Source organism: Geospiza fortis, unplaced genomic scaffold (genome assembly GCF_000277835.1).
Source record: "Geospiza fortis unplaced genomic scaffold, GeoFor_1.0 scaffold157, whole genome shotgun sequence".
Classification (NCBI taxonomy): domain Eukaryota; kingdom Metazoa; phylum Chordata; class Aves; order Passeriformes; family Thraupidae; genus Geospiza; species Geospiza fortis.
Genome location: NW_005054314.1, coordinates 4,048,259 through 4,076,131, shown reverse-complemented (window position 1 = coordinate 4,076,131; position 27,873 = coordinate 4,048,259). Strand labels below are relative to the sequence as shown.

The window sequence follows — 27,873 nt, the reverse complement described above, 5'->3', positions numbered from 1 at the left end:
GTTGATGACTGTTTGAGAAAGACAGCAGATGTTTTTGTGGTTGTTGACCAGCTCTGCAGTTTTATCCACCAAGTTTCCCCTTTCATCACAAACCAGGTATTCCCAGCACACCTCAGAGGTCTGCAGGTGCCCTTGATAAAGCTGTTGTGGGAGGTGCTGCCTCCTTCACTCCTGAGCTGTATTCTCTGATATCGAGTAATGAGAGTTAATTCATGGAATTGTGACATGTGGAAATGTCCCAGCCTGGAGAGTGCTGGAATTGACTGCATCAGTTACAGGAGGGAGGCTGCTCTCTGTGCTTCCAGACAGGCCTGGCACTGCACCTGTACAGGAGGGGTCACAACAGACTGTCCCAGTGACAGACTGGAATTCTTTTTCCTCCAGATGCTTCCAGTTGGAATCAGTATTATGTGAAGGTTTAGTGTTATTAGAGGGTGTAGCATGATCACAAATAAGACAGGGTAAGCTTCATGTGAAAGAATATAAATCCTAAAATTTCTGGAGCTGGGGAGCAGTAGTAGCTCATTCACTTGTGTGAAACAAAAAGGAAAATGCTGGCAGTGCACTTTGCTTGTTCCGAGTGCCTCCTGGGAGTGTGAGAGCTTGGAGATCCTCAGAGCTGAAGTGGAAGCACTCTGGTCTTACAAAGGGATGAGTGTGCAGCTTTTCCAAGTGTCAGATCCTACAGCTCTGGGTGTCAAGTAACATGAGGGCTGTGGAGGCTGTCTCACCTTCTGTGGTTATAAGAGGTAGTGGTTAAAGAACTGTAATTGAAGTGTCTGTCTAAATATCGTTTTACCTCCCAGTTCATCAAGTTAAATCCTTTTCACTTCAAAGTCCTCCAAGTTTTTTATTACTTGGAAGTCTTCAAATGAAACAAACATTTCTCACTCATCTTTTATGAAAGTAAAGAAATTTCTTTATCTGTTACCCTTTCTTTCCCCTGTTCTTCTCACCTTCCTCCCCTTTCTTTTTCTCCATATCCACAACAAGGAAGAGAAACTTTTTATACTGGTGGTACCAGGGCCAGACTAGTTTATTCATGGTTCTTGCTTTCTCTCCCACACCCAAACTTAAAGGATCCCTTCCCTTTTTTGGTAAATAAGAGGCAGCTTGTATCTAGTGCTGCTTTGTATTGAAAGAAGATATTTTTAACAGTGCGTTCTGCATGATGTCAGTGTAAGTTATTGGCATGATGACTCTTATCTGTGGTAGCTGACTGATTGCTAAAATAGCTTGCAGACTTCTGCTTTCAGTCTAAATATTTTCAGTAACATATAGCAACAGGTGAGTAATTAGTTTAGGCAATTTTTGCCTGTGAAGCATTACCAATGCCCTAAGCACACTTTTTAAGCATGATGTATCAGAGACTGTTCCTGATACTTGCTTCCAGTGTTTAGATAGGTTTATACATTGTGGCCTCCATGGGGATTGTCCCAGTTCTCCAGGAGTTGTAACAGATTAATGCTCAGGTGAAGTATGAGGCTGTCCTAGTTTTTTCATTAATGAGAAGGGGATAATAGTAGCTGGAGTCTGACATGGGCAGTAGTGATTGGGTGACCCAAGCACATGGGCTTCAGCCACACTTTTTCTGGCTTGCCTTTAAGGTCCGTGTTCAGGGTGTTGGATGTGTTTTAGAATCTGACAAGCAGACAGACTGTGTGTGTAGGGCCCTTTTGATGACTGAAGTTCTATATAAGGAAGTAATTCCAGTTTAAACTCAACTGTGTTGCAGTGGTCTCTTTAATTCAGTGTTGCCACTGAAAGGAAAAAACCATATACATGATCAGCTGGTTTTCATGGGGTAGTGCCTGAAAACTTCTGTAGCAAATATCTGAAGCAGTTCCTGCTAGTTAGATTAGAGCTGGGCAAGACTTTTTGATCAATAGCAAGTCGTGCAATGTTTGGATGATGAGTTTATAGTCTTCAGGTTGCTTGTGAATTTGCTGTGGCACCTGTAAATAGTTTTGGATACAAATACTTTTTCAGTGTCTGGCACTCAAACAAACAACAAAATCAAAATGTAGACCCTTACGAAAGTAGATTGATTGTCATGTTTACAGGGGCTTCAGAGGATCTGTATTTGCTCTCTTCTTCTGTTCCCTTTTGGTTTGAAACATCCTCTACCATCTTTCAGCTACTGATATTTGGTGGTGCTCTGCAAAACTCCTGTTAACACTGTCAGCAGCATGTTAGAGGTTCTTGGCACCACAATGAGAAGCTGAATAAATAAATTTCCGAGTCTGGTGGTTCAAGATAGCTCACTCCCAAGCTTGGAGCTGTTTTGCTTTTATGCTTAATCCTTAACTGAGTAAGAGAACTGCTTAAGGCTGATTATTAGAGCACTTCCCAGGGAAGTGCAGTCTGGTTTTGTGGATGTTTTTTTCTTTAAACTAACAAACAACAACATCTGCAGCTTTCTGACTACATCAAGAGGGAACCAGACAGAAAGGTGAGAGCACTCCACCCAGTATGCTTTTTTGTTCTTGTGGGCTATGTGGCTTCAAACTTCCTTAGGCAAAAAGAAGACTGATCTCCAGGATGCCATGCATATCCTTGCTGTACGTCCTTGGATAATAAGAAATCCAAGCATCTGCAACCTTTCCTGCTTCTTACTAAAGATTTTTAGATCTAACAATGTGCTGCTCAAAAAACTCTTGTTTGTATTTTAAGAAAAACAGGTAACAGATGAAATTATTTTTTTTAAGTTGAAAATGTACCAATTTACTTAGCTGCTTTTGACATCAATATATCTAGAGTTTGGGACTTTAGCTTTAAATTTGCAGTTATGTCAGATAGCAAGTTTATTTGTGAGTTATTGGCTTTAGAACACAACAAAAGAATTGCAGCCTTGAGGAAGATATGCTGGCAGCTGAAGCCAAGGATGCCAATGCAAAGCTAAATAACATCACTAGTAAGAAAAATACTCTTTTCTTCCCATAGCTTGTCTAGCTTCTGTGAGCAGGTTTTCTATGGTCTTTGTTTAGTGTAAGACTAGAAATGCTCTCTGAAGATTTTGTATTAGTCTGTAAGAGTTAGTACTAAAAAGTAGCAGTCGGTGTTCCTAGTTCAGAGACGGAAGCATCGATTCAGGTGCAAGACCTTCCTCTGTAATTCTGTCTGCAGTTCCAAACATGGATGTTCAAGAAGGCAAATTTAAACTGGGAAAAAATGTAGAGAAGGGATGTGATGGTCAGAATGGAAAGGTCCCCTTTGAGAGGAAACTGAATGAGCACATCCCACTCAGCTCAGCAAAGTGAAGTCTGAAGAGGCATGTGAATTATTTCTATAAATACTTTGGGGAATAATAACCAGGAAGGGAAAGAACTATTTAAACTAAAGGACAATGTTGGCACAAGAATAGATAGGTACAAGCTGGCTGGGAAAACATTTTGGCAGGAAATTGGAATGTTTTCAGAGGTTCTGAACTTTAGCAAGGTTTTGAGGCAAGCTTCAGATTTTTCATTTTGGGGATTTTGTCTCCATTATTTTTACTGGTGACAGTAGAACGTGGATCATTTATGAACGGAATTATATAATTATTCCTTAGAATAGCAGGAGCACTGAAGGTCTCTTTCAGCCTTATTTCTTGAATTTTAAGAGTTAGAATCCTCTTGAGTCACTGACTGACTATTCTGAACCTGTGGTCCATATTATACTTTGAAGACATCTGTGATGGTAATTGGGTAATTCTGTTCAGTAGGCTTAGATTTCCTGTGTAGACATCCTCATACCTTTAGTGGCTCCTGGGGAGCAATACAGAAGTTGAAAGGTTGGAAAAACATCTTTAGTCAGACTTTGTGTTGTATGGTAATAATGGCTACCAGTGGTGGTTGATTTACCCAACTCAGTCAGAACAGTATGTTTATACTCCTACTACCAGTAGCACAAAAATATATGTATATGATTTTTACATTTTGTTTTGTACTCATTGACAAGGACCTTCAAAGTGTAGGCAAATATTTCAGTGCTATTTGACCAACAGTGAAGTTCTGTGGTCTTCTCTTGTCCTTTAAAGTGGCAGTAATCATGCACCTTAGAAGAAATTCACTTTTGACAGGGAAGTAAATATGTATATGTTTCCTTGAATTACAGCCCTCCACTAAGTGTATTACAGCTAATAAATCTCATAATCCAAAGATAAAGGTCAAGAGAATAATCCTAAAGTCCATTTTGAGTCTTACTCATGCTTATTTCTGTTCAAGGGGAGAGACTGGTTTCAGTGCCATTATGATCTAATAATTTTGTTGGTACCCTTAAGGGTGACTGGGATACCTTTCTTGAAAATGTAGTAAAATGCCAGTTGTTGATCTGAATGGAAAATAGTGAAATAACCCAGATTTTATTAAATGTTTGGTAATGGGCTCTTTTGGCCTTATGCTTTTCAGTACTTACTAAACAACTTTTAGAAAAGGAAGGGGGGGCGGCAGTAGAAAAGAAATAAAAGGAAATCCAAAAGAAAACTATGACTTCAGCTTCCTCTTTTATTCATTGTCATTGAAAGAAGGGAACTTGTCCAGCTCAGTCAAGTAAGGAGGAAGTTGCTGTACCAGCAGGTGATAACAGGTTTTAGCAAGTTAGGAGAGGACTGCGTGCTGCTGTGTTAGTGCTGCAGACTGAGGCATATCCTTTTCTGCCATCACAGTGCAAGTATCTTGTGCCACACCAGATAAAGCAGATGGTGTGGAAGGAGAAAAGGGATATGGGCTGTTCCTTGAGAGTCCCAAAGTGCACCCATCCCTATGTATGGACCCCCAGGACAGTTACACCCATCTGTACTACACTGTGCAGTGCTGCAGTGACTGATCTCATATAATACAGTGCACTCTTCTCTATGTAATGCACTTTGATTTGTCACCTTTCTAGAAAAAGAGTAAATTTTACATGCTTTTCTTCTTGAAACATCCCTGTTCATCTCAGTATTAGAAATCTTTGTTAGGGTTAGTATCCAGATGCCATGTGCACTCCCTTGAGAAATTATTAGTGCAGTTTTCTCTTGCTTGTGTATTGATTAATGCAGTTCTCTAGAACTGCAAGGAAAGGTTTGGTCCCCAAGACTGTATGGTTCTCCTCTTTCGGATTAATTTAGTGGATGAATTGGTTTGTTATTAGTATTTCTTTGTAACTATCATGGTCATGCGTTCAACTTAGATTTTGCTCTACTTCTGGTAATTTTTGGTATTTTTAAATGGTAACTTGGGATTCATGGAGAAAATATCCTTTCCTCTGGTTGTTCTTTAAGTTTAGAGGGTGTTCCTGAATTTTGTTGTCTTCTAAGGATTTCTCTTTCTAGCCAGCAGTATTAGGACCAAAGTATTTGTGTTCAGGAGGATGGATGGCTAGTGTGGCAGGGGTATTTTTCTCTTCCATAAAGGGTTTTCTTTATATAGAGATCTCTAAGGTGAGGCTTTTCCCATTCACAAGAGAAGGTTAATGGGTAAGGTACACTGAGCATGTTGGATCTGTTGCCAAGCAGTTTCATTCTGTCCCTAAACTATTCCAGTAATCTTATTTTCTATTATGTCTCACGAAGAATGTTTCTAGAACAGTCAGAAGAATTACAAAGGACATTGCTCACTGCTATGTCCTGTTCAGATAGTCATTTTAGAGATTTGCCCCCTGTTGCCTGAAATGGAAGGGCACTGTTCCTGAAATTTCACTCCAACTGTCAAAATTGCTCCTGTGATCACGTTTCTCTTTTCCTCCCTACCGCAGCCCACTGTTTGTAACGTGGAAGATCGGTCGAGATAAGCGATTGCGAGGATGCATAGGTACTTTTTCTGCCATGAACCTGCATTCAGGACTCAGGGAGTACACACTTACTAGGTAAGAATTTGTTTTCTGTAGCCTTGACTTACATATTTAACTAGTCTGTTGAGGAGATGATAGGTGTGCTTTGGTTTGTTTTGGGTTTTTTGGCTGTGTCATTGTATGGGTCAATGAAAACCTGTGTCTCCTTTTGATGCTGAGGGTAGTGTCTGGATATTTGACTGCTGGTGTCACGAGGCCATGCTTGCAGTTAAAAACCATAAGTTGAGCCTATTTTCATTTTATTGGTCTGTAAACTACTCTCCAATAGCTTATTGTAACTGATTATTATGGTATTTTTCCAGTGTTCAGACAAATTTTAACCTTAGTAGTTAATGTCAGGCCAGAAGACCAGAAAGTCAGATTTGGGGATTATCCTATTCACACTTCTAAAACAGCAGGTATTCTCACCTCTTCTCCATCAGGTGCTTCCAATCAGCTGCAGTTAATTTAATGCTACAAATTTCCATTACATGTTACTCTTCAGATACATCCCAGCCCCTGAGTGGGAAGCTTCTGGATGAGGGAGGTAAGTGATGATAATCCTTCACTCCCTGGCAGCATAATCTTCATGTTTTGATCTACACCTAAATTCATTCACCTTAATATTGTTCCATTTCCTTTGCATAGAGTGAAAACTAATAAGTTTATCACTAGAGCTAGTAGCAAGCTTTCTACTTGTTTTTCTAAGAGTTTTCTTAAGTTTATTCTCTAAAGAATCAATGGAATTGGGTTCCTTTCAGCTACAATAGACTTTATTGTGCTTTTTAGAAGCTGCATTCTGGCATGTGTAGACCTCTAAAATTGTCATCACTTTAAATAATTAGTGCTTCCAGATCACTTTAGATTTGAGGCTTTTGTCCATTACAGGATCTTCCTCTTTGCTGTTAAAATGCCTTGTCCATTCTGGCATTAAATAATATTAGAATGGGAGAGGGAGATGTTCTTTCTTACATGTCTCCCTAGTTAGTTGCAACCTGAAGTTCATTTCATGCTTCTCTGCTGAGCTTGAAGAAGATAACTGCTCATCTCCTGGAGCCCTTACAAACTTCTGAAAGACCTAGTTACCTTTATTGTGGTAAATTTATTTATTATGCACTCTGGAATGTTTCTGCTTGTGTCCTTTAAAACCTTAGCATTCAAAATGGTCAGTGAGAAGAACCTTTTAATAAATTCAAAACTATTTCTTTGTTGAGGGTTAAAAAGTTTAAAATCTTTACCATTAGTGAGCCAAACTGAATGAAAACCAACTTTCCCCCTGTACTGGAGAGTGTTTCATTTAGGTATATGCTTTACAGTGCCTGATCAAGATCAATGAGCTTGTACAGAAAATTTCCCCCTGAGGCTAGGAATAAGGTGATAGCTTAAGAAAATAGTTTTGTTCCTCATAGATTTTTCCATTCTCACAAATCAGACAGGGCTGTACACTTAAATACCTTTAAAACTGGTTATATGATTCCTGACTGCATTCTGTGAAAGCTGAAGTCAAAATACATGAAAAGTGATGAAAATTAAAGGGAACTGAAGTAATTTCAGTGCAGTATTTACAGGTTGGCCACATGCTGTGGAAGTTTATACTAGGCTATTTAGAGGACAGATCAATAATTTTCAAGATGAGGAAAATGGAACTAAATGCAAACATGTTTTTAAAAAAAAATCTTCAGAAGCACATAAGTTGCTTTAAAATCAAATATAACATTTAGTGCATATTGGATTTTGTTACCTTTTATTGAAAATCTTTTTTTATGCTTTCGGTACCTAAAATGTTTCCAGGTTGCTTTATTTTTTTTAAATAGCAACCAAACTTCAAATATAATCACTGAAATGTAGAGTTCATATGAGAATGTACAAAAAAGGTGTTCCCTTCTATCAGTCATTATATTAAAAAAAAAAAGAGAGGGTTACCTGTGATTAGTTTCCTTCTTGTGGTCAGTCTTTTCAACTGTGGGGCTTCCAGAGGAGAGCATTTGAGGAATAAAAGAAGCACCATTGAAATGTCCATGGGCTTTGAGAGTTTGGAGCTCAATGGGCCTCCCTAGGAAGGATTAGAAACCAGGACATTATAGCTTGCTGCAGCAGTATCTGGGCAATAGGCTGCTGCAGAAGACGTGGCAATTCCTGAAAGGGAAAAACTTACTCAGGAAAGGCAGAAATTAATCAACAAATTAGGTAGAAATGAGACTAGGCTCTGCTGCAGAAAGTGGAATTTGACCAAAACTTCCAGTTGACAATGCAGTCAGATGACTGCTGACTTCATTTTCCTTTGACAGTTTTCAAAAGGGAGGCACTTTCATTCAGTTATTTTGAAGATACAGTGTAGATAAACAGAACCAGGTTGTTTGTCTAATTAATTAATTTTTACTCTTTTCAGTACCTTCTGTGTAATTGTGGCCCAGCTTTCAGTCAGTAAAATGGCACAAAAGAGCAGCTGTTTTTGAATACTCTGGTGCTTAGCAATCAAAATATCCACAATTCCCTTCACACATAATTTTATTGCAAATATGCTGAACAGTCCTTGGGATCACAGTAAATAAATTTTGCTATTTCTAGTCATCTCTTGTTGTATATCATATCCAATGTGTGGCATGCACATCTCTATCTGCATACAGTAGTGTAGTTCCTTTGAAGCAGCATAACGATAGTTCATCTAGGAATCTGGAGTGAACAAATTGTTTCTTGGGACACCCCCACCCTTCACTTTTTTGGGTCTGGAACCAGAAATGGTGGTGATCTGTGACCATTTTGAGCTCTGTAGGTTGTTGTGCTGATATTGCCAGTATGTTCTAAACAGGAAATTTATGTGGAATGATTCATCGTTAATTGGATGCATCTGCCTAAGTTCTGAGGAGGGATGAGAATACATATAGTTAAAAAAACTATTACTGCATTCCTTATAAAGTCTACATGTTAAATTCAATTTTCTCTGCAGTTATATCAGTGAAACACAAGGGAAAGGATGTGTATTATTAAAATCTTCTACAGAACTTTATGGAGAGAGAGATTCAAACTTGGTGATTTGTATTTTATTTTACTAGGAGGTAAACCATGTCCAAATGTTCTACAGTGTTGCATATTACATTTTAGAATTAAGAAATGTTACCATGGCTAAAACAGTCCTTTAGACTGAATGTGTTAAATTGACTATCCCACCTGAATACATAAAAATAAACCAATCCAGATTATGAAAAATACCTTATGTTTTACAGCCCCTTCAAGAAAATACTCTGAACTTGGAAGCAGGTTACCACAGAATTTCATAACAGGTTGATAAATTACTTTTTCATGTATTCTGTACAGCAGTAAGACTTAGGTTTTGGCACTGAAGTTTTAAACTCCTGCTTTTATAAACTTGAGATATTGAACAAAATAGTTTCAGCTCTTTATTTTAGTTTTAGTTTATCTAGTTTAGTTAAGTTAATCTGTTTCATAGAATTTGATGTAATATTTTATGCCTATTGGATGTAAAAGTATAGGTGCATAAATTTTTAACTCTGTGTTGGTTTAGCCCATCAAGGCTAGAATATGTATCTGGGGAGGAGGGTAGTAGAGAACAGGCAGGTGAAGGGAGATGTTACATGGCAGAGTCTGCTGTCCCAGGAGAAAGTAGTAAAGAGACTCCAAGGCTTAAGTGTATTAACCTAATGGCTGAAAACTGGGTTTAACCCACCTTCCTTTAACTAGCATAGACCTGTCTCTGCTGACTGTATGATGTAATCAGTTTTTTTGTTGTGTGTTCTACTTACCACTCCACCTGAGGGCAATAGGACTGCTGACACTCAGCTTAGATGTGGCTGATCAACAAAAGAAAACAAAGAGAAGCTGGGGATGAGAAGCACAAGATGGAAGGAAATGAAACGTACGACCCAACTTTCTCATAACTGAATTTGGGTGTACATTCCATATGAGGATTTGGCTACTGCTGGTGTCAAGTACTGCTCTGTCCCTGTCAGCAATTTCAAGAGTCCCTCCTTGTTGCTGCAATACTGCCTGCTCTCTCTGTCAGAAACACTAACCCTTTCTTCCTGTTCCAGATTTTACCATCCAACCATAAAATAGCAGTACAGCAAGCTAATTTAAAGGGTGAAATTGAAAAATATTTAATAACTGGTCACATTAAGATTGATGCTGGCTGTACTTGCTGAAGACTAGTGACAAGTTTTTGTTCAGACAGGACAACTTCCTTCATGTATTTAGTTGAGTTTACTACTCTAACCCTGTAATCAGTCCCACAGGTCAGTGCTAACTTCCCAAAACCTTTACTGCCAAGCAGTGTTGCTGTGGGTGTAGGTAGTCATTACCATTGATCCAGAGCAAAGTATACTCATTCATCTGACTGCAATTTTTTGAACTGCAGAGTTGGGGGAATTACATGTTTTTGACAGTTGTTGTGGCCTTCATTGTTGACAGAAGTCATAGGTTGAAATAATTTGTGCAAATAACATCTCATGTAATATTTGAGAGCATATTGTTGCTTCTATGTTCCCCACTGATAATACTTCGCAGGCTGTCTTGCTTTTGACTTTGATTTATAGTATACCACTGCTGAAAGTTGGCTTTTTAAAATTCTGTTAATACACTGTCTGGTGGCCATCAGTGGAAAAGTGCCTGATAATTGTGAGATGAAGCTTACATTATCATGCTTGTAATTAAACTCTGCAGAGAGCAGTGTAGGTTCATGACAGCCTGAACTCACCAGGGTTATGCTGTTCTTGTACGTTCAATATTGTTTGTAAAGTCAGGGAGCTTCCTTTCCATTTGTATGTGTCTGTGAAAAGCAGGTGCCTGCTGGTCTCCTCTGAGTTCTCAGGGTTGCCTTACTGAAGTAGAGGGCACAGATCTCCAAGCGAGCAGAGTTTGGGCCATAGGTGCTGACATGATTCTGTGTCCAGTTGAGTGGACAGACAACCACTGTGTACCACAGGGCATGTGAGAAGCCAGTGGCAATAACCCTCTGGAATGAGTAACTCCCACCTCCCACTTACAGCAAGTTGCAGTCATGAAGGGTAAAATTTTTAGGGGGCTTCAACCTGTAAAATCCACTGAGTTTTAAAAACAAAAATGCCCTACATGCTGACAACCCTTTTGGTGAAAAAATGCTTCCCAATAGCCACTCTATTACGGGTAGAGAACAGTAAGGTCTCCCCTGAGCCTCTTCTTCTCCAGGCTAAACATCTCCAGTATAAGCAGCTCTCAGTTACACCATCACATTCCCTTACTGCATTACAAGGTTCTGTAGGAGTGATTTCAGAACATCCTGCATTCCTGGGGAGGTAGGAAGTGGGGTGCCAAACTGACACTTAAGAGGGTGTACTGAGTGCTTTTCCCTCAGACCAAGGATCCCTGGGGGCTCCCTGGCCTAAGGAGAGTTCAGGAATGCTGAAGAGGTTGCAGAGCTGCTGTTCTGCTAATTTGGGCCCCCCTGGGTTGGTGGTGGACAGTGTTACTGTGACATGGGCATCACTCAGTGCCCAGTATAAGGCAGGTTGTGCTCACCTGCCAGGCAGCAGCAGAGAGAGGAGTTTATTCTCATCCCTTTGTAGCAATTTCATATCACTAGAACTTCTTATCAGAAGAGAGAGATGTGTGACCCAAAGCTGTCTTTGAAAGACATTTGGAAATACCTGAGTACTGAACACATTTATTACATACAAATGTATATTCATATATAGCATATAATATAGAGAATATTTGTGTTCTGAGTCAGAACTGAGGTAAAGTACATTAAGGCAGTTCAGCATTCAACTTCATTTTACAAATTAGAAGATACATAGACATATGTGTAATTTATGATGGTGTTGCCCTCCAGAGGTATTAATAATGTTGTATCTCAGAACTCCTTTTTGTTTTCAAAAATGCTTTTGTTAAAATATAAAATTAAGGTATTAGCACTGTGATCTTAAAGTTTTACTGATTACCTCTGTTGAAACTGTGGTAAAATTATTTGAACATATAGAGATTTTATAATTTTGTACTGGCTCGTGTATTTGCCTACCATATCATCTGTATATAGACAAAATTTTACTGAAACTTGGAGCTTTTCATATTTCTAAATTTTATCCAAGCCAATAAAAGCTAGTTGCTTTGAGTCTGCCTGTAGACACTGACTTTACAAATAACAAGCACTTTAATTTGGATAAATCCTAAGATTTGTTCTAGTGGAATATATGTTTATTAGTAAAATGGTTTGTGATGTAAACCCACAATAACAGAAAGTCCAAATGAAGTATATAAATCTGAATTTATTGAGCCAGACTTAGTTACTCTGTGTGAGTCAGTTCAGTAAATAGGTCTGTAATGATTTTGTGCACACAGTGCCAGGTTGTTACTGCAGGGATCTGTTGTTTAACAGAGCTGTTTGCTGCCTTCTCTCAAAGGGCAAAGCTAAATACCATACTGCCTCTAAGTGGAAAAAAACCCCAAATTTTTGTTTTAATGATGGGTTAAATGCTTCTCCTTATTTTGTTAGGAAGGAAAATCTTGTTTAGAAGAGAGGAGCATGCCCTAGGGAATACATGGTTTTTGCATATTGCATGTGTTGAGAATGTAGTCATTCTGCCTTAATTTTTTTATTTATTTAAAAACAAACAAGCAAAACAAAACTAAAAACCCTGGTTTTGTAATTGTTACTGTATTATTCCTGAGAAAAACCTTGCTAGACCCTTGGACCTAATGGTAGATGAGTCTGTTTCCTTAGCAACACTGCTTGAAAGAAAGCAAAGGAAAATGCCACAAATGGAAGGACAGTCCTTAGATTATTATCTTTATGAAAGGAGGAGAGCATAATGATGCTCTCCCAAAGCTTTTTCAATAGAACCAGGGTTATCAAATATTGATAACCATTTTACGGTTTTGCTGGGAAAACTGAATTATAGAATATGAATGCTTTGGCACAGGAGAATGTATTACTGTGTTTTGTAGAGTGAACTTAGTCTTAGAGTTGACTGTTTATGAAAGATATGTGAAAATCAAAGTAAAATAAATTTTATAATTAAAAATTACTACAAAATTGCTGTATCTTTATAAAATGACTCAAGGAAGTTTAGAGGGCATTTTGCTGAGACAAACTTACTGTCCTAAGTTTAAGGTCTCAGCAGTAGAATTTGGTGTAACTCAGTAAATGGCCATATTTGAAATACTTATTTAATCTGCTCATTTAAAAGGCATGCATTAAAAATTGGGAGTTTCAAAAATGTACTTTTATAAAATGCATACTTAGAAAAAGACATGCTCAAGCAAGATAACTTTAATTAGTTAATGTAACTTGTGGTATTTGGAATAAATCAGATGTTGCTGGAATTTGATTGAACTGGTGCTCCCCAGCAGTTACTCAGACTTTCCAGATGGGTTTCAGGGAGGAGCCATCTCATTTGTGACTCCAGTCTTTCCCATGATGATCTTGCATTTCATGTTCTTCCCACACAGTCTGCTATTATGTGAACAAAACGATATATGCCCTGTAAGTTCAAAGACAGAGTTCTTGTTGAGTTGAAACACTAGTTTGCTTCCAAGTCAGATATTTATTTGTCTTTGGATATTACTTGACAGAAGTGTTTGGGAGGGAGGGTGGAGGTAGGGGAACTGGCCACCCTGGCTTTCCTAAGAAAACTCTATAGTGCCATGACTTACTTTTCCTTTACTAGTACAGGTAGCTGTTGGTACTTTCATGGGTTTTAGTCAACTTTTTAATCTCGTTATATGGTAGTCTTAAGGGGAACATCATCAAAACATTACCTAAAAATCTTTTATAATGACATTTGCTTTCTTTTGAGACTCTTGGTGACTTACTGATTTCTGACGTGCTACAAAGGTGTGCTGAGCTATGGGCCAGTGCTGCAGAATACAAGATGGGACTGTGCTCCCAGCAGGCAGAGGCATAGTGCTCTGAGACACACTCCACCTAACGTTGTAAAGAAAGGATTTGTCTATTTGGAAACAGGACAGAATGGAAAAAGTTGGTATGGAAGTTACCTGCTTGTGAGTGAGTTTTTCTGTCTGTTCTCAGCTCAGCAGGTGTTAATTTTTAATATAGAGCAAGGGATGGATGTTTTCCACAACTTTCTTGTAAGGGTAGTGAAACATCCCACTGCACAGACTGGCAAGTGCTTATGTGTAATAAATATGAGACATCCCAAGTAAGACTCTGAGAATTGAGGTGCAGCTGTGGTATATTACATAGCTTGCCCAGTAGAAGTAAACTTGGGCTCAAAGAACTGTTTTTTACTGAAATCTGATGTTTCAATACCAGTTAGCAGAGATTAGGCAAGGTCACAGGAAAAAGAATTGTCTCATGCTTACAAGCTGTTAAAATCTTTAAACTCTGCAGCTTTGTGTGGGAGTCACTGTGGGAAAGGAGTCTATTAAAGTTTTCAGTCTGTCAGCACCTCCTCCATTTAGGTGTTTTCTGATGCTTCCTTTTAAGACTATAAAGAAGAAATAACACAAACTGGGTGTGGGGAACTGGGCTTCAAAAGCCCTTGTTATCCCTGTTCACTTTGACACAAAGGTGTTGAAGCTTTTGAAATTGTTTTTTACCATTTTCCATAGATCAGAGTAATGAGAGTTAGAATGCTCTTGTAAACTATAGCAGTGTTTTCTGGAATTTTTAAATAGTACTGACAGATACCTGTTTCTAAAATTTGTTCCTGTTGACACCAGGAAGAAAGAAGTTATGTCCTTTACAAGAGCTGTGCAGTTAAGATGGAGGAAAAGCTCTTGGAAGAAGAAGAAATAGCCTATCCACTGCTTGGAAGTCTACAGGCAGCCATATAAATGCTGAAGAATGTCTGAAGACATCTGAAGTTAAGCACATTTCTGAGGTAGTCCTAAAGTCTTAGAGGCCCAATGACTGCACTATTTCAGCTTATATCATGTGTGTGTTTGTGAGCAAGTGACCACAGAGTGGGGAGGGAGAAACAAAACACAGGAAAGTCTTGAAAGACTTCTTGAACTTCAGAGTTTACAAGTGACTGGACTTTTACTCCATTTCATCTCCAGTTCATTGTAGGGGTATATATACTTACCTGAAAATAACCAGGTTTTTCTTTTCTAACATTAATTTAAAAAATATAATATTAGGAACAGAAGCACTCCAGGTTTGTCTCTTTTCTTTGAATTGCAGATGCACTTTTCAGATTCTGCCATTTTCAACTGTACTCCTTAGAAAAATGTATGGAGTGCTATATACACTCTAAATGAGTGTATATTTGTGATAGCCTTTATTTTAGAAACAAACTGAATGTACTTTGTTTATTTTTTTAGCTCTGTAAATAACTGTGTGTTGATGCAGTTCACAAAGCATCAGATGCTGTGAAAGTATGTGAATAAACCATTACCTAGTAATATTTGTTGCATAACCAAAAAATATTTCTAATCTCAAAGATTCCTACCTTTGAGTTTTCAAGACTTTTAATTAAAACTTTTCTAAATATAGTTATAATTTACATGTGGAGAATAGCTTTTGATCATGGTGGAGAAGAGCTTTTTTTGGCCATCAGTACAAATTTCTGTAGGACTGGTAACACTCAGTTCTTCAGGCAAGGATATTTTCTGTGGGGGAATGGTGACATGTGCCTGTGTCGTAAATATAATACGTAGGCTACAAAGTGTCAGCTCACATGCTTAAATTTAGGTTCCCTGTTCCAGTGCAATGCTATAATCTTTATTTCTTAGTGCAGATTACTTGCATTAAAGGGTCAGTTGTCAGGCAAGCAGTCTCTCAGGTTGGAGAAGTACAGTATATAAATAACTCCCACAAGAACTTGGGGAACTGGTGCAGATGTTAAGAAGTGCTCTGCTGAGCCTGGGTACAGCTCCTGGGAACTTCTCATCTGTCAGAAGCTGCAACCCCAGCTTCAGTGAAAGAGCCCTTTGTGATCCTGGCAATTACTAACAGTTGTGATTTAAGTCTGTATATTAAATCAGGTATTGCAAACTTCTATCAGCAAGGAATGGTGACTTTTTATTTTTACTGTATTTTTCAGTTCATTGGAATTCCCTTAGTTCTGATTCTACAGGGGAAAAGAAGAAAAGCTCCTGTTTTTTTTTTTTAACAGTACAGCTTTCTGTTACTTCTAGTTCATGTAATTGTATGAATTCTATAATACCACAAACTGAAATAGTTGTCAAACTTCTTGTAACATGCAATTAGTTTGCTACTTTAGATACCAGCCTAATTGTGAGTAACATTCTCAGTGCTTTATTGATAAATAAGAGGCAGATTAGAAATACATTCACACTGGTACATTCAAATGGTATTTCTTACTTCAGGAGACTCTTAATTTCTTTCATTTAATATTGCTAAAGTGAATAATGTAGAATAAAAATTATTTAGTATGTAATAAAAGGTTAAGCAAGTATTTTCTTCAAATATTGGCTTATATCCCATTTAACTGAAGAGTCAATGTAAAACCAAAGTATAATATACTCAATTGTACAAATGTTGAAAGAGAGATGTCTGTATGGAAAAAAATATGTTCTGTGTGCATATGTGTATAGCTTCAGTTTTTATTGAATTAGAGTTAAAAGAGCTGCTAGTGTTATCTCTAGGCCAGTTACTTCCAGGTATTGTTAAAGCCCCACATGTAATGTGTTCGTTTGGTCATGAAGAAAAACTGCTTGTTATATAAGTGAACACAAAGAAGGAAAAGGAGAAATGTAATTTTAAAGTAATTGAGAGGTCATTGTAACCTTGGTTTTACAGCAGGGCATCACTGCTTTTCACCAGAAATATTTTACATGCTCTGTCAAGAAATTGATGCTGGTTTTGTTTGTGTTCCAGAAACTTCTGCACGATTTGCAAGCTGGTTAGCTGGCCCTTTCTCATCTGTGCTGAGGATGCATTCTGCAGTTTGCTCACTTAGCTACAGAGAGGCTTTTTCCTTTGACCTAGACTGCTAATCCCTCATTGCAAAGAGCAGCAGCTGTGCTTTGTCTGTGGAGGTCTCTGCACCGCATGCAGCCTCGTTGCCAGAGCCACCCCTCTTTGTGTGCTCAGCTTTTTCAGTCACTGAAAGGGTGGCTTTCTGGTTTGTTGCTCAGAAAACCCTCTTCAGGTTTGTGGAAGTCTACAATGCATGTTCTCTTTTTTTTTTTTTCCCCAAAAATGTGAATTTCCAGGTGCTGTTACATATGATTTCACAAGTCTGTGTTTGACTAAAGCATTCCTGACATTCAGGAGATTAAACATTTCATGAGTCGTTTTTTAAAAAGGTGATAATCTATTTCCTTTTAAATATTATCCACTTTAGACCAATGTGTTGAATTGTATCTCTAATGGTATGATTATGACTAAACCAGTATTCTGTGTGTCCCCACTGTATCCTCATTTAACACTGAATAGTTGGGCTTCAGCTGGTCTTGGTACAAGTCCCATAGTTAAACATATGTGGCAATGCAAGATGGTTGTGGTAGTTAAAAGCTGAATAGACACATGGACAGAACAATCCTTTCCTGGTTTAGGCTTTACTGCAGTGAATGGCAAAACTCTACTACCTTCAAGGCAGAGGAATTTGGCCTGTAGTTTCTCTAAGAAAATGTGATTTAAATGCATTCCTTGAATACTTGAGTTAAGTTTCTGAGGCTATGGACAGATGTAGCCTAACCTGGACCTTTGCCTTTATTTCAGAACTTCTTTTTCATTCCACTTCAGCTGTTTTTATTTGCTACTCAAAACCTGGTTTAGAATGAAAAACATATACAGAGTGGCAGCTGGCAGACTTGGAACTGAATGTATTGTTTAGCTGAGCTTCCAAGCATTCTGTTGCTTGGGCATCTTGACCTTAGATAAGAGGGGTTTGTGAGTGCCCCATCCAGGCAGTTCTGTAAGCTGAGTAGGTTGCAGGAGGTACAGAACGTGCCACCCCAAGTAGACAGAATTGTGACAGGAATCTGGAAGGAATAAAAGCATGAAATCGTGACCCACTCTCATGAGTGAGAGAGAAGTGGCAGAGCTGCTAAAAGGAGAATAAGAAGATGGCTTACAGACAACTTCTTTGTGTGTGGAAGGTAGAGGGAAGCAAAGCTTCCAGATATATAGAATGTGTTTATGTATCTAAAATATACTCTATTCATAGCTTCATCATAGCTTGATCTGCTAATGCGATTCATATATGAAATAAAAACCTGCACACATACAAAATGAATAGAAAAAAGCCTTTTTTGTTGCCTTAAACAGGAATTGAATTCTGTTGATCCAGCAGTTCTGATGGCTGCATTCTAGAATAGCATCATGATAGCGGGAGCGAGTGCCTAGAAACCAAAAGTCTCATGAAGTAAGGAGAGACCATTTCTTTCCCTGAGGTCTTGTTACATGTGATGTGCCACAAGGGACTCATCTTGTGCTTATCTTTTACTGTATTTATAAAAACACAGAATTAGTAAGATGCTATGAGCTCATTTATCATCCTCTACACTGACAGCACTCAGATCTGCATCCCTCTGCAGATGTACTTACAGGATGTGTAAGAGATTGTTTAGCTAAAAACCAGTTGGTTTGAACATAATCCAAGTTGAGTTGTGATACTGATGGAACACATCTTGGGAAACAAGCCAGGATATTATTCTGTGTTCTGTGTTTTGAGTCATTGTATTCCAGTCTGTAAGGCAGTGTGGACCTTGGGTTACTCTCAGTTTAGGTGTTTGTTGAAGAATTTCAAGGCTGGATCCTGTCACTTTTTATTTCTCAGACTATATTTGCTAATGCCTTCATATTTCAGCATATTTTCTTGTCTGAAGTTTTTTCTATGAACCATTTACTGCAACACCTCATGTAAGAAAGTATGATCAAGCAACCTGGTCTGGTGGAAGGTGTCTCTGCCCACAACAGGGGGTTGGAATTAAATGATCTCTAAGGTCTCTTCCAGAGCTATTCTGTGATTCTTCAGTATTTGTCCTTCTGAATTGATTTACTGCATAATGTACCATACCTTTTGCTTTCCTTATATTTAACCTAATTATATATATTTAATTTGTCCACTGTGATTTCAGAGTCCTGATCGAAAAACAGTTTCAGTGTTTGTGGCAAACAGTACTGAAACTGAGCAATAAAGATTCAACTATCATATTTTTATATAAAAATACAGTGTTTCTGGTGGCAGAAGAAATGTTGAGAAAATGAAGTATTCTTTTGTTCTAGAATCTCAGCAGCATAATTTAAAAAGACCCTCTTTTTTCAAGCTGCAGGAATTTGAAGATGTAAATGTTTACATTATCTTCCTGTATTTATATATAACTACATTGCTGACACATTTAGAAGTGTTTTTCTGTATGTACGTAAGATGAGGTCTTTTTAAAGTTCATAATAAATTAAAAATACCTCATTAATTTGTTCTTTTGTAAAATTACAGTTTGAATGCAGCTTTAGGGGGGGAGCAGTATTTTGTGAATTGCTTAAATGAGAGTTGAACTCTGCTATTATGTGGCCTCAAAGATTTTGTCTTGACTTCAGTATCTGTATCTGTTTTGTGGTAAAATAATGATCTTAGGTCAACATTGAGAGATGTGCTGGAGATGTAAAGAATTCTAGAGATTTCTTTTTATGTTCCTAGAGATTTGAGTGCTTAATGTTGCTCAAGCTGCGTGGTTCTAAGTGTAATTGAGCAGTTCATTTTTGTTCGTTATCTAAACTTTGCCATCTGCTGGAAAGCCTTTTAGTGACATTATAATTTAGTCCAGTTGGAGCTCAATTAAGGTTTTCTGACTAGTCTGTTATCATGTATTCACCAAACAAAAGCCTACACACCAAACCCTGGTCAGTTGTGTTGCTCAGTTTTTAAACAAGCGTCTGGAATCGCTGTGACAAGCCTACTGTGTTATGCTGGGAGTACATTTTAAGTGCTGTGGATTTAGTTTTTATATAGCAAACCAAGACATTTCTGTGGAAATTGACACCTTTCAGCTTCCTGAATGTTTATGACACAAACTGCCACGTGTATTTGAATTCCATTGTCATTTATCCCAGCAGGATGTACGATGCAGGGACAGGTGAGGGACAATACAGAAATACAGGAAAAGGCAGAAAAGAATATCCATAAACAATACAGGAAAGGCAGAAAAGAAGCTGCCCCCCGTTAAGAAACTCCTGTGTAGAGCTGCTGACCTGATGTTCCCCTGTAGTCAGGAGATGTTTGGGGTCTGTGCTGAGCAATTCCCAGTGCAGGCAGCTGTGAGGCAGTGGATGTCCCAAACTGCCTCGTTGTGTTCCTGCAGGATGGAGTGGATGGAACAAGCAGTTGCAGCTCTTCATCTGCACCTGGGGAAATGCACAGTGACTGCTCACTCTGGGCTGCTGTGTGCTCCAAGCTGCCCCTCTCTCACTGCCCTGTGTGATGGGAAGATTTTGGATTTAGCACACCTCTGTCAGGATGTAGCTCTGAGCTGTTACTGAAGCTTTGCTGTGTCTTGAAGTTAACGTAATTGAAGATTTTTTTTTTTTCCTGGTGTAATAGGGTATATTGTATAGTAATGCAAAATGATACATCATGCCCTATTGGACTAAAACTGTGAGAAAAATTGAGTCTTGACCTTATTTGGCCTTTTGAAAGGCCAGTAAGTCCTTTAGAACCACAGAAGCAGTATACTGTAAGATTTCTGGTTTCAGGAAACAGGAAGTTAAAGCCATAGAAACCTGACTCTTATGAATGTAATCAGGAACCTACAATATCATTTTGTGGATCTTCTTCATTTTAACTGAACCTTTTGATGGGAGCAGATTGCGAGTGCTGTGACTTTGTGATCATACTTTTCCGCTTGAAGTCCATAACAGCACATACAGAGAATTCTCCTAAACTTTAAGAACCTATCCATACAAGCCTTTGTTGGTTCCCTGATACTTTATGACAGAAAGAAAGAGAAAAATCATTTCGGGCATCATGTTCACACAGTGTAACATCATCATGGCATAATGATGAACTAGGTTTTTTGGAAGAATCCAGCATGATAGAATATTTCTCTGGATAATTATCAGAGCAGTAGAAGAAACATATTTGTTTCATTCTGCTAAAAAGCCCTGAATTTATTGGAGTGTTGGTTTTTAGAGCTTTATGCTTGTGAGCTTGCTTTTCTTAAAAGAAATTTGGTAATGGTGAGTCTGTGAGGAGTTGGAGTTTTCATCTGCTATGTACCTAAGGCTGACAGACCCAGCTGAAGAGCCAGCAGTAGTGAAACCCCCAGGAGTTTCAGCCCATGGTCACTGGGCAGGTGCACATGAGCTCTGTGTCCTAACAGGTGCTCACAGTGACTGCAGAGTCCTTGAGCAGCATCTCAGACTGTGTCAGTCCTTCTGTGTGCTCTGGAGTGGATCTGTACTGTGTAGCCAGAATAAGAAATCAAATAAGGATTTGTCTGAAAATTTTAAGTATGCTTAGAAATATTCTGTAAAGGCTTCTTTTGTTTTATACAGCTGGTGGACTTTTTTATGGAAAAACAAGGGCCCAGAAGCTTACCAGCAATACCAGTATGGGTATGGTTGCCACAATACATCTGTGTATATAAAAATACTCTTGAAGCCATTAAATAAGGAGAATGTATAGACAGCTTATTTTTGGAGCTGCTGGCTGTCTAAAATAGAGACCTAATTGTCTTATGTGGCCAACATAGGTTGCCTTTTCTGATGAGCTTTTCTAAATGCTTAATTTATATACGAGTTCTGATTTGTCTTAAAAGGAATGGTATTTTTTCAAAGCTAAAATAACTCTCTAAAATAGAGCAGCAGGTTTTTCCTTCTTCCTCTTAAGTTTCATGTCTGATTTCAGACAGATTGGGCAAAGAGAGTGCTTCTGGCATACTTCACTTCTGTGGAGTAAAAAAATAAATAAATTGGTTCAAGAGCCAGAATGCCAGATCAGTATTTTATTTGTCCCATCTGGAATGTTGTTGCTGTTACCTGCTGCACTGTGCTGCTAAAATCAGCTGAGAACTTCAGAGATGTACTTCTGTGCCACACAAGAAGTGTGTATTTCTTTTTTTATCCTCTGACTACCACTTAGCAGCATAATGTGCAGGAAGTATAAATGTTGTTCTTTCCCATTCTGTCTCCCAGATGTAAGGGAGGGTTCAGGAAAAACACGTAATTCACGGTTGTTTTGTTTCCTGGAAATTTTTCTAGTCTGACCCAAAAAAAGAGCAACAATATAAATAAATGCTTTCTGCTTGCATTCAAGTGATTTGATATTGTGTTTAAATTACTCCTTGAAATCTCCATTTAAATTGGCAAAATTCTGCTGGTCATAAATAAAAGTCGGTAGAAGGCTGACCTGTGGGCTTTGTTGGGCTCTCTGATGGCTTATGCTGACAGCTAGGAGGATTGTATTCATAATAATTTCTACTTTCTGCAGTAGAGCACACTCTGCCCTGCTTTTCTGGCTTAAAAATTAATTGCATGTCGTGACTTGGAAGCTGTTAGTTTTCTCTGGTCTCTGCCAAACCGAGCTGTGAGAGCTGATTTTCATTAGGAAAATACTGGTGGTCTGCTTAAGTGTTCCTTAATTTCTTCCTCTTGAAGTTACTGAATGAAGAACTGGAAATCTGAACTAACTTCACTGCTCAGTAACCCAGCAGTGGAACAGTAAATACTGTCTTTTTTTCTTGTTCTGAAACCCTGGCACCAAGTGTCTCTTGCTGTTGTCTTTTCTTCACTGTTCCCTAAAACCCAGTGAGTTTGCCACTCATTAATTTAAGGAGGTTTTGAACTAATTGAAGTACAATATCTCGGCCCTTTGGGCTGAATTCATTGACAAAGGGCCATTTCTTTGTTAAATACATCTTCAAATGTAATTCTACTAAGCTTAGTTGGCTCAGTGAAAAAAATTGCAAAATCTCTCAGGGTTACACTTATTGAGCTAAATAAAGAGCTGGTAGGATTTAAGTCTCTTCCCTACCATCTGAAAGTAGTGCCAAGGTACTGTTTATCAGAAGATAGTAATAGTTCGTAAAATAAGATCTTTAGCCTACTTTTCGTATGTGTACTGATGATATTTGAAGAATTGTTTAGATGCCATAAAGTTGTGGTTTAGTTTAACTGTGTTCAGTATCAGAAACTAGTTAAGAAAAGATTTATTACTGTAGAGTGAACTAAAAAAGTAATAGAAAATGAATTTTTAAATTGGATTAAACTTATCAGTTCTGTTTGATTAAGCTTTTGGGAGCTACATTTATACAGGATAGGCTGAGCAGACTGAAAGAGAGGCTGTCACAAAAAGTAGATTTTTAGGAATCAGGGATCTTGGATTCTGTTCTCAATTCTGTCACTGACTCAGTGTAAGCCTCCAAAATTGCATGAGTCACTTAATGTCTCTGCCTCATTCACACTTCCTATAAAAGTGAGTATTACTTACATCATGCCCAGTGTTTGACAGCTTCCTTTGCATCTCCTCCTCCCATGTCATGTTTAAACCTTTGAAGTAATTTCCAGCAGTGTACAGAACTGTATCCAGTTTTATCTAAACTCTGTCCAGTATAGGTCTGTAGATGTGACTATCCCCAAAAAAGAGCTTTAGTGGGAAATTTCACTGTTAATGTTTGTTGTTAAATAACAATGAGTAAAACACTAGGAATTCAATTCATTTAATGCCACCATTCATCTGCATCAAAATCCTTCTTTACTATTTTTAATGCTTATATGCTATCAAACTTATTTAAAGGATCTTTTAAATTCAATCACAAGGATTTTCAGGCATTTCCAAACAGAGTAATTTAACTCCACTACTACTTATGTCCCTGATTTGTGTTCTACTGTTTGTTACCCATTTGCCACATCACATGTAAGAGCCCTAGTTCTCAAAGACTGAAGCTGACTTTTCTTTTTAAGGCATTTTTAGACCCTACAGAAATTATGGATGGAGAACACAATGTATTTCATTTTGGTTCACCTGCACATACTATCATTTCAGGTTGTTCTAGAGCTTCTGTAGTGATATTTTATAGAAGACAAGATGTAGTCTTAAGGAACATATGTATGTAAGGAATATATTTTTTTTCCAAATCATCATACTGTTTGTCACAGCAACTCATACTTCAAACAATTCCCTTTTCTTTTTATACTTTTCAGTGTCTTTGAAGTGTTTGCAAGCTTTTCTATATCCCATATACAAAGAAGAGTGGTCCTTGAAAAATGAAATTACTGATAAACATTCCCTATAGCCAAATAAACTTCATTTGAAGAAAAGCTGAGATTTGTATAGTATGCCTCAGCTGAAGAAAAACTGATAGTTGAGTAACACTTTGTTTTGGCTTTTTTCCTAACTGGCAATTACTTGATCTTAGGACATCCAGGACTGCATAAATATTTAACTAGCAAGGCCATGCATATGCGTGCATGCATTTAGTATCTAAAAATAGTTTTCCTTGAACAGGATTCAATTCTGACTTTTTACATGGAGCCAATTCTATGTGGAAAAATGAATGCCCTTTTATTGGCCAGCTAGAATTCCCCTTGCTTGGCACTACCTCTTTTCAGTACTATGTACTTCTATTTAGTCAGCAGCAATGTATGTAATCTATTTCTGGGCATGAAGGAATAAAGAACAGATGGCCTAGGAAATGCTTTTACAATTATTGGGCTTTTTCTTTAAAAGTAGTTTTGAATGCCGCCTAATTTTTCCAACTCCTTTTGCTGATTATTTCCACTTACCCTTCCTTAATTCTAAGTTAAACATAAAAATTGTGGAGTCAATATTTTTTAAATGTGGTATTTAATATGCCAGATTTCATTCATTTTTCTAGCCAAGAATTGACAGAAAAATACAGCACTGAACAAAACCTTAAAACCAAATTCGATGGCCTCAAGAGTACAGACAGGTACAGATTCTCCTGTGCCAGATAAGAATGTCGATGACCCACAGTTACATAGTGACTTTTTTATTCTGAGTTCAGATCAGTGACAAGCTTTTGAGAAAAGCAAGTATTGCCTTGTCTTGTTTTCGGCATGCTGAGGGTTGGTTACCAAGAGGCACATGGCAAATGCAGTGACTTGTTAGGGGAGGCCAGGTCTGAATTTCCATCCATAGATGTTTTTAGAGTGTGTAAATTGGATGGTAAGGGCTAAACTGCTGCCTGTAGAAACTGTTTCTTGCCAGAACAGGAATGGCAAAAGTAAAAGCTCATGCAAGGATTTTTTTCCTTGCTGACTCTGTTGACATCTGCTGACACTTCTGAGAGTGATGCCAAGTATTGAGAGCTGAGACTTTATACAAAGTGGAAGCTGCCCTTGAGGAACCACTGGGCACCATCCACTTGTTCCACTGGCACCATCAGAGCAGTCATAGGTGATGATTTCTTCACTACCCACAGAGATGAAGTTTAAACTCAAGGATAATGGCTGAGTTCTGAAGGGAAGCACCTCTAATGCCATATGTCTCCTGCTAGCTAGGCATTGGCAAATGCAAAAATGAAAGCAGTTCATCTGTGAAGAGGTTTTACAAAGCTGGTGTGCTTTTAGGCTTTGCAGAGGTATCTGGAACTTACTGTAGAGTTTGCATGGTAGCAATTATAGAATGATTGAGAAGACGACTGGTATTACAACTGTAATATAGAGCATGATAAAACAGGTCTTGGTTTTTTATGTAGTATGTGGTGTCCAAACTCATTAGGAAAAGGTTACAAAGTTTTAAGGTAGTTCTTCTGAAGCTGGCACCTGATAAAATTTTTGTTTCATAAATTTTGTTAGGCAACAGTATTTCACGTATAGCTAATCAGTATATGCTCTCTTGTTGGCATTTGCCTTCAGTAGGTTTTATTCCAGTTTCTGATTGTCAATACAAGTTTCTCCAGGTAAATTTATGTTTTACTTATGAAACAACAGAGGCAAAGCTATTCTGAAAGATGAAGACAGACCAAGGAGGATTAAAATCACAGCAATATCTGTGAAGAGTAGTTGCAGTGGTGTCAGAGGCTGTTACTGAAATCTTTGGTCTTACTCTGCCTCGCTTACCTCCAGCAGCAGGAGTTTTGAGGCAGGATCTGTGCACCAGTGTCTGTAGCTGTGGAGGTGTTGAGGAGAAATTTTCCAGCATGCTGTACAGATGGAATAGCACCTGGCAGTTCATATGATTGAAATGACTCTATCATTTGGTAGCAATATTTTGGTTCTCGTGAGGTGGTTACGTGAAGACAGGGTATTTGTGCCAGTGTTATTGCTGAAGAATGGAGCTGGGCAGCTGAGCTTGCTGCTCAGGATGTGCTGGGCACTGCTTTCTCTGGAACTGAACCACTTGGCTGCCTCTGTGTGCCCGAGGCTTTCTCACCTTTGTGAGCCTTCCTGCTCCCACTGTTCACCTGAAGGTTTCACATCCCAGCTTTTTATCAATATTTAAATATGTAATTATTTCAGTCATCTTGTTTCAAATTCTTAGCTCAGCATTTAGGTGGGGTAGCTGAGCTGGGGTGTCCTGCACAGGGCCAGGAGTTGATGATCCTGGTGTGTCCCTTCCAGTTTAGGATATTCTGTGGTTCTGTGAGACCTGGCTTACACAAGCCTGGGATGGGGTCTGTTTCTGCACAACTTGAAGAATGTTAAATTACAGATGGTTTATCATCTAGCGATGCCAGTGCAGCTGATCTTCAGTGAGTGGGAATTTGCTGGAGACTTCTGCTGCTACCTTTGTGGGGATCAGGCTTACACCCACAGCACACAGACAACCTTTGCCTCAAAAAGTTGAAATTTACAGTAGATTTTGGCAGCTATAGGAGTTGGAATTCAAATACAAACTCCTAGTACCAAGTTGTGCAAAAAAGAAAAAAAATCTTTTGAAGGTTTTAAATTCTTGCAATATGGAAAGTGTTTTGCTTGGTAAGATGGCTGCATAAATTTCAAGAAACACATTTAAAGTAATATTAACAGTATCTGTGCATACAGTTGTTTGTGGGGATAGTTGAATTTGTTGTTTGTTGATGAAATAATGCTTGTCTGTCTGGGTGCTTCTCAGTGGAGTGTTCACATAGATTGGTTATGTGACAGAGATGCAGGAGACCTCAGGGAAGTGAGACATCTGCAAATAAACAAACCTGTAGTAGCAATGTATTTGAAGAGGATTAGGGGTTCCAATAATATTTTTTTATTAAAAAGGGAGGGTAAAATGTTATATGTGTGTATACATGAACTTACAAAATAAAATTCAGAAGAGCTTTAAAGTACAGTGATCCCATCTCTGACCCAAAATACCTAAGCTATAAATCACTGGATTCCTGGAGAGTATTCTAGGAAGGTACCCCTGGATATTTGCTGTGACCATGTTCTTGTACTCACTCATTTTGCTAACTGCTGTTGATAAGGACGTACTACTAGATAGACTTAAAGCTACATAGACTTTTGGTTTGAGCTGTCCCTGTGTTCTGAGTGTCCTCCCTTGACATATGTATGTTTATTTGTTTTCACCACAATGTGTGGGGAGATTTGAAAGCTGAATTAGGTTATTGGTATTTTGGCATGTTGTTGGTGTGCTGTGGCTATAGGAGTTATCTCTATTGTAGCTCTGAACACCAGAGAGCAGAGGATGGTAACTGCCTGGTTCCAGCAGTTTCAAAGCTAGCCTGGAAAATCCCATCAGCATTACCTGCTTTTGATACATCTTCATGGGAAGTCATTAGTTAAATATCATAGGCCTTATGCTTTAAATCTCTTTAGTGTCCCCAGTTCTTCACAGGTCTGTGTAGAAATGGATTCTGAATTTCAGTACTATGTTGTGTTTTGTAATATCTGCAACAAAAAATTTGCTTTCCCCCCCACCCCAGAATAATGTAGTTTCTATTTTAACTTTTCAGTTTATTGTATTAGTTCTTGATGGGAAACTATTTCTGGTTATACATATGATTTCCTTTAGTTAAACTTTACATGTTGTGGTTTTTTTCTCACGTGTCCTTACATGGTTTGCTGTTATGAAGTTCTATTGCTCTTTATAAAAATTCTGGTGAATTCTGGTGCAAAGCCTGCAGCCATTATTCTAACGCCTTGGCCATGGCTGTGATTATATCAGCTAAGGGGCAGCCACTGGCTCTAGGCCAAGTAAAATAATTAGGAACAATCTAATTATTAGATGAAACAATGAGACAGGTGAAGAGCTTGGTAGTATTTCA

General features: G+C 38.3%; 1 protein-coding gene across 1 annotated transcript in view; it reads left to right on the top strand.

Moving 5' to 3' along the window:
• Positions 1 to 5,695: 5,695 nt before the first annotated feature.
• AMMECR1 (AMMECR nuclear protein 1) overlaps positions 5,696 to 27,873 on the top strand; it is a gene marked incomplete at its 5' end in the record, with an annotated part of 39,110 nt that continues 16,932 nt past the window's right edge. Inside the window, one exon of the mRNA XM_005419832.3 lies at positions 5,696 to 5,826. Within this exon, the coding sequence (XP_005419889.1) occupies positions 5,696 to 5,826 (131 nt within the window). The remainder of the gene's footprint in view (positions 5,827 to 27,873) is intronic.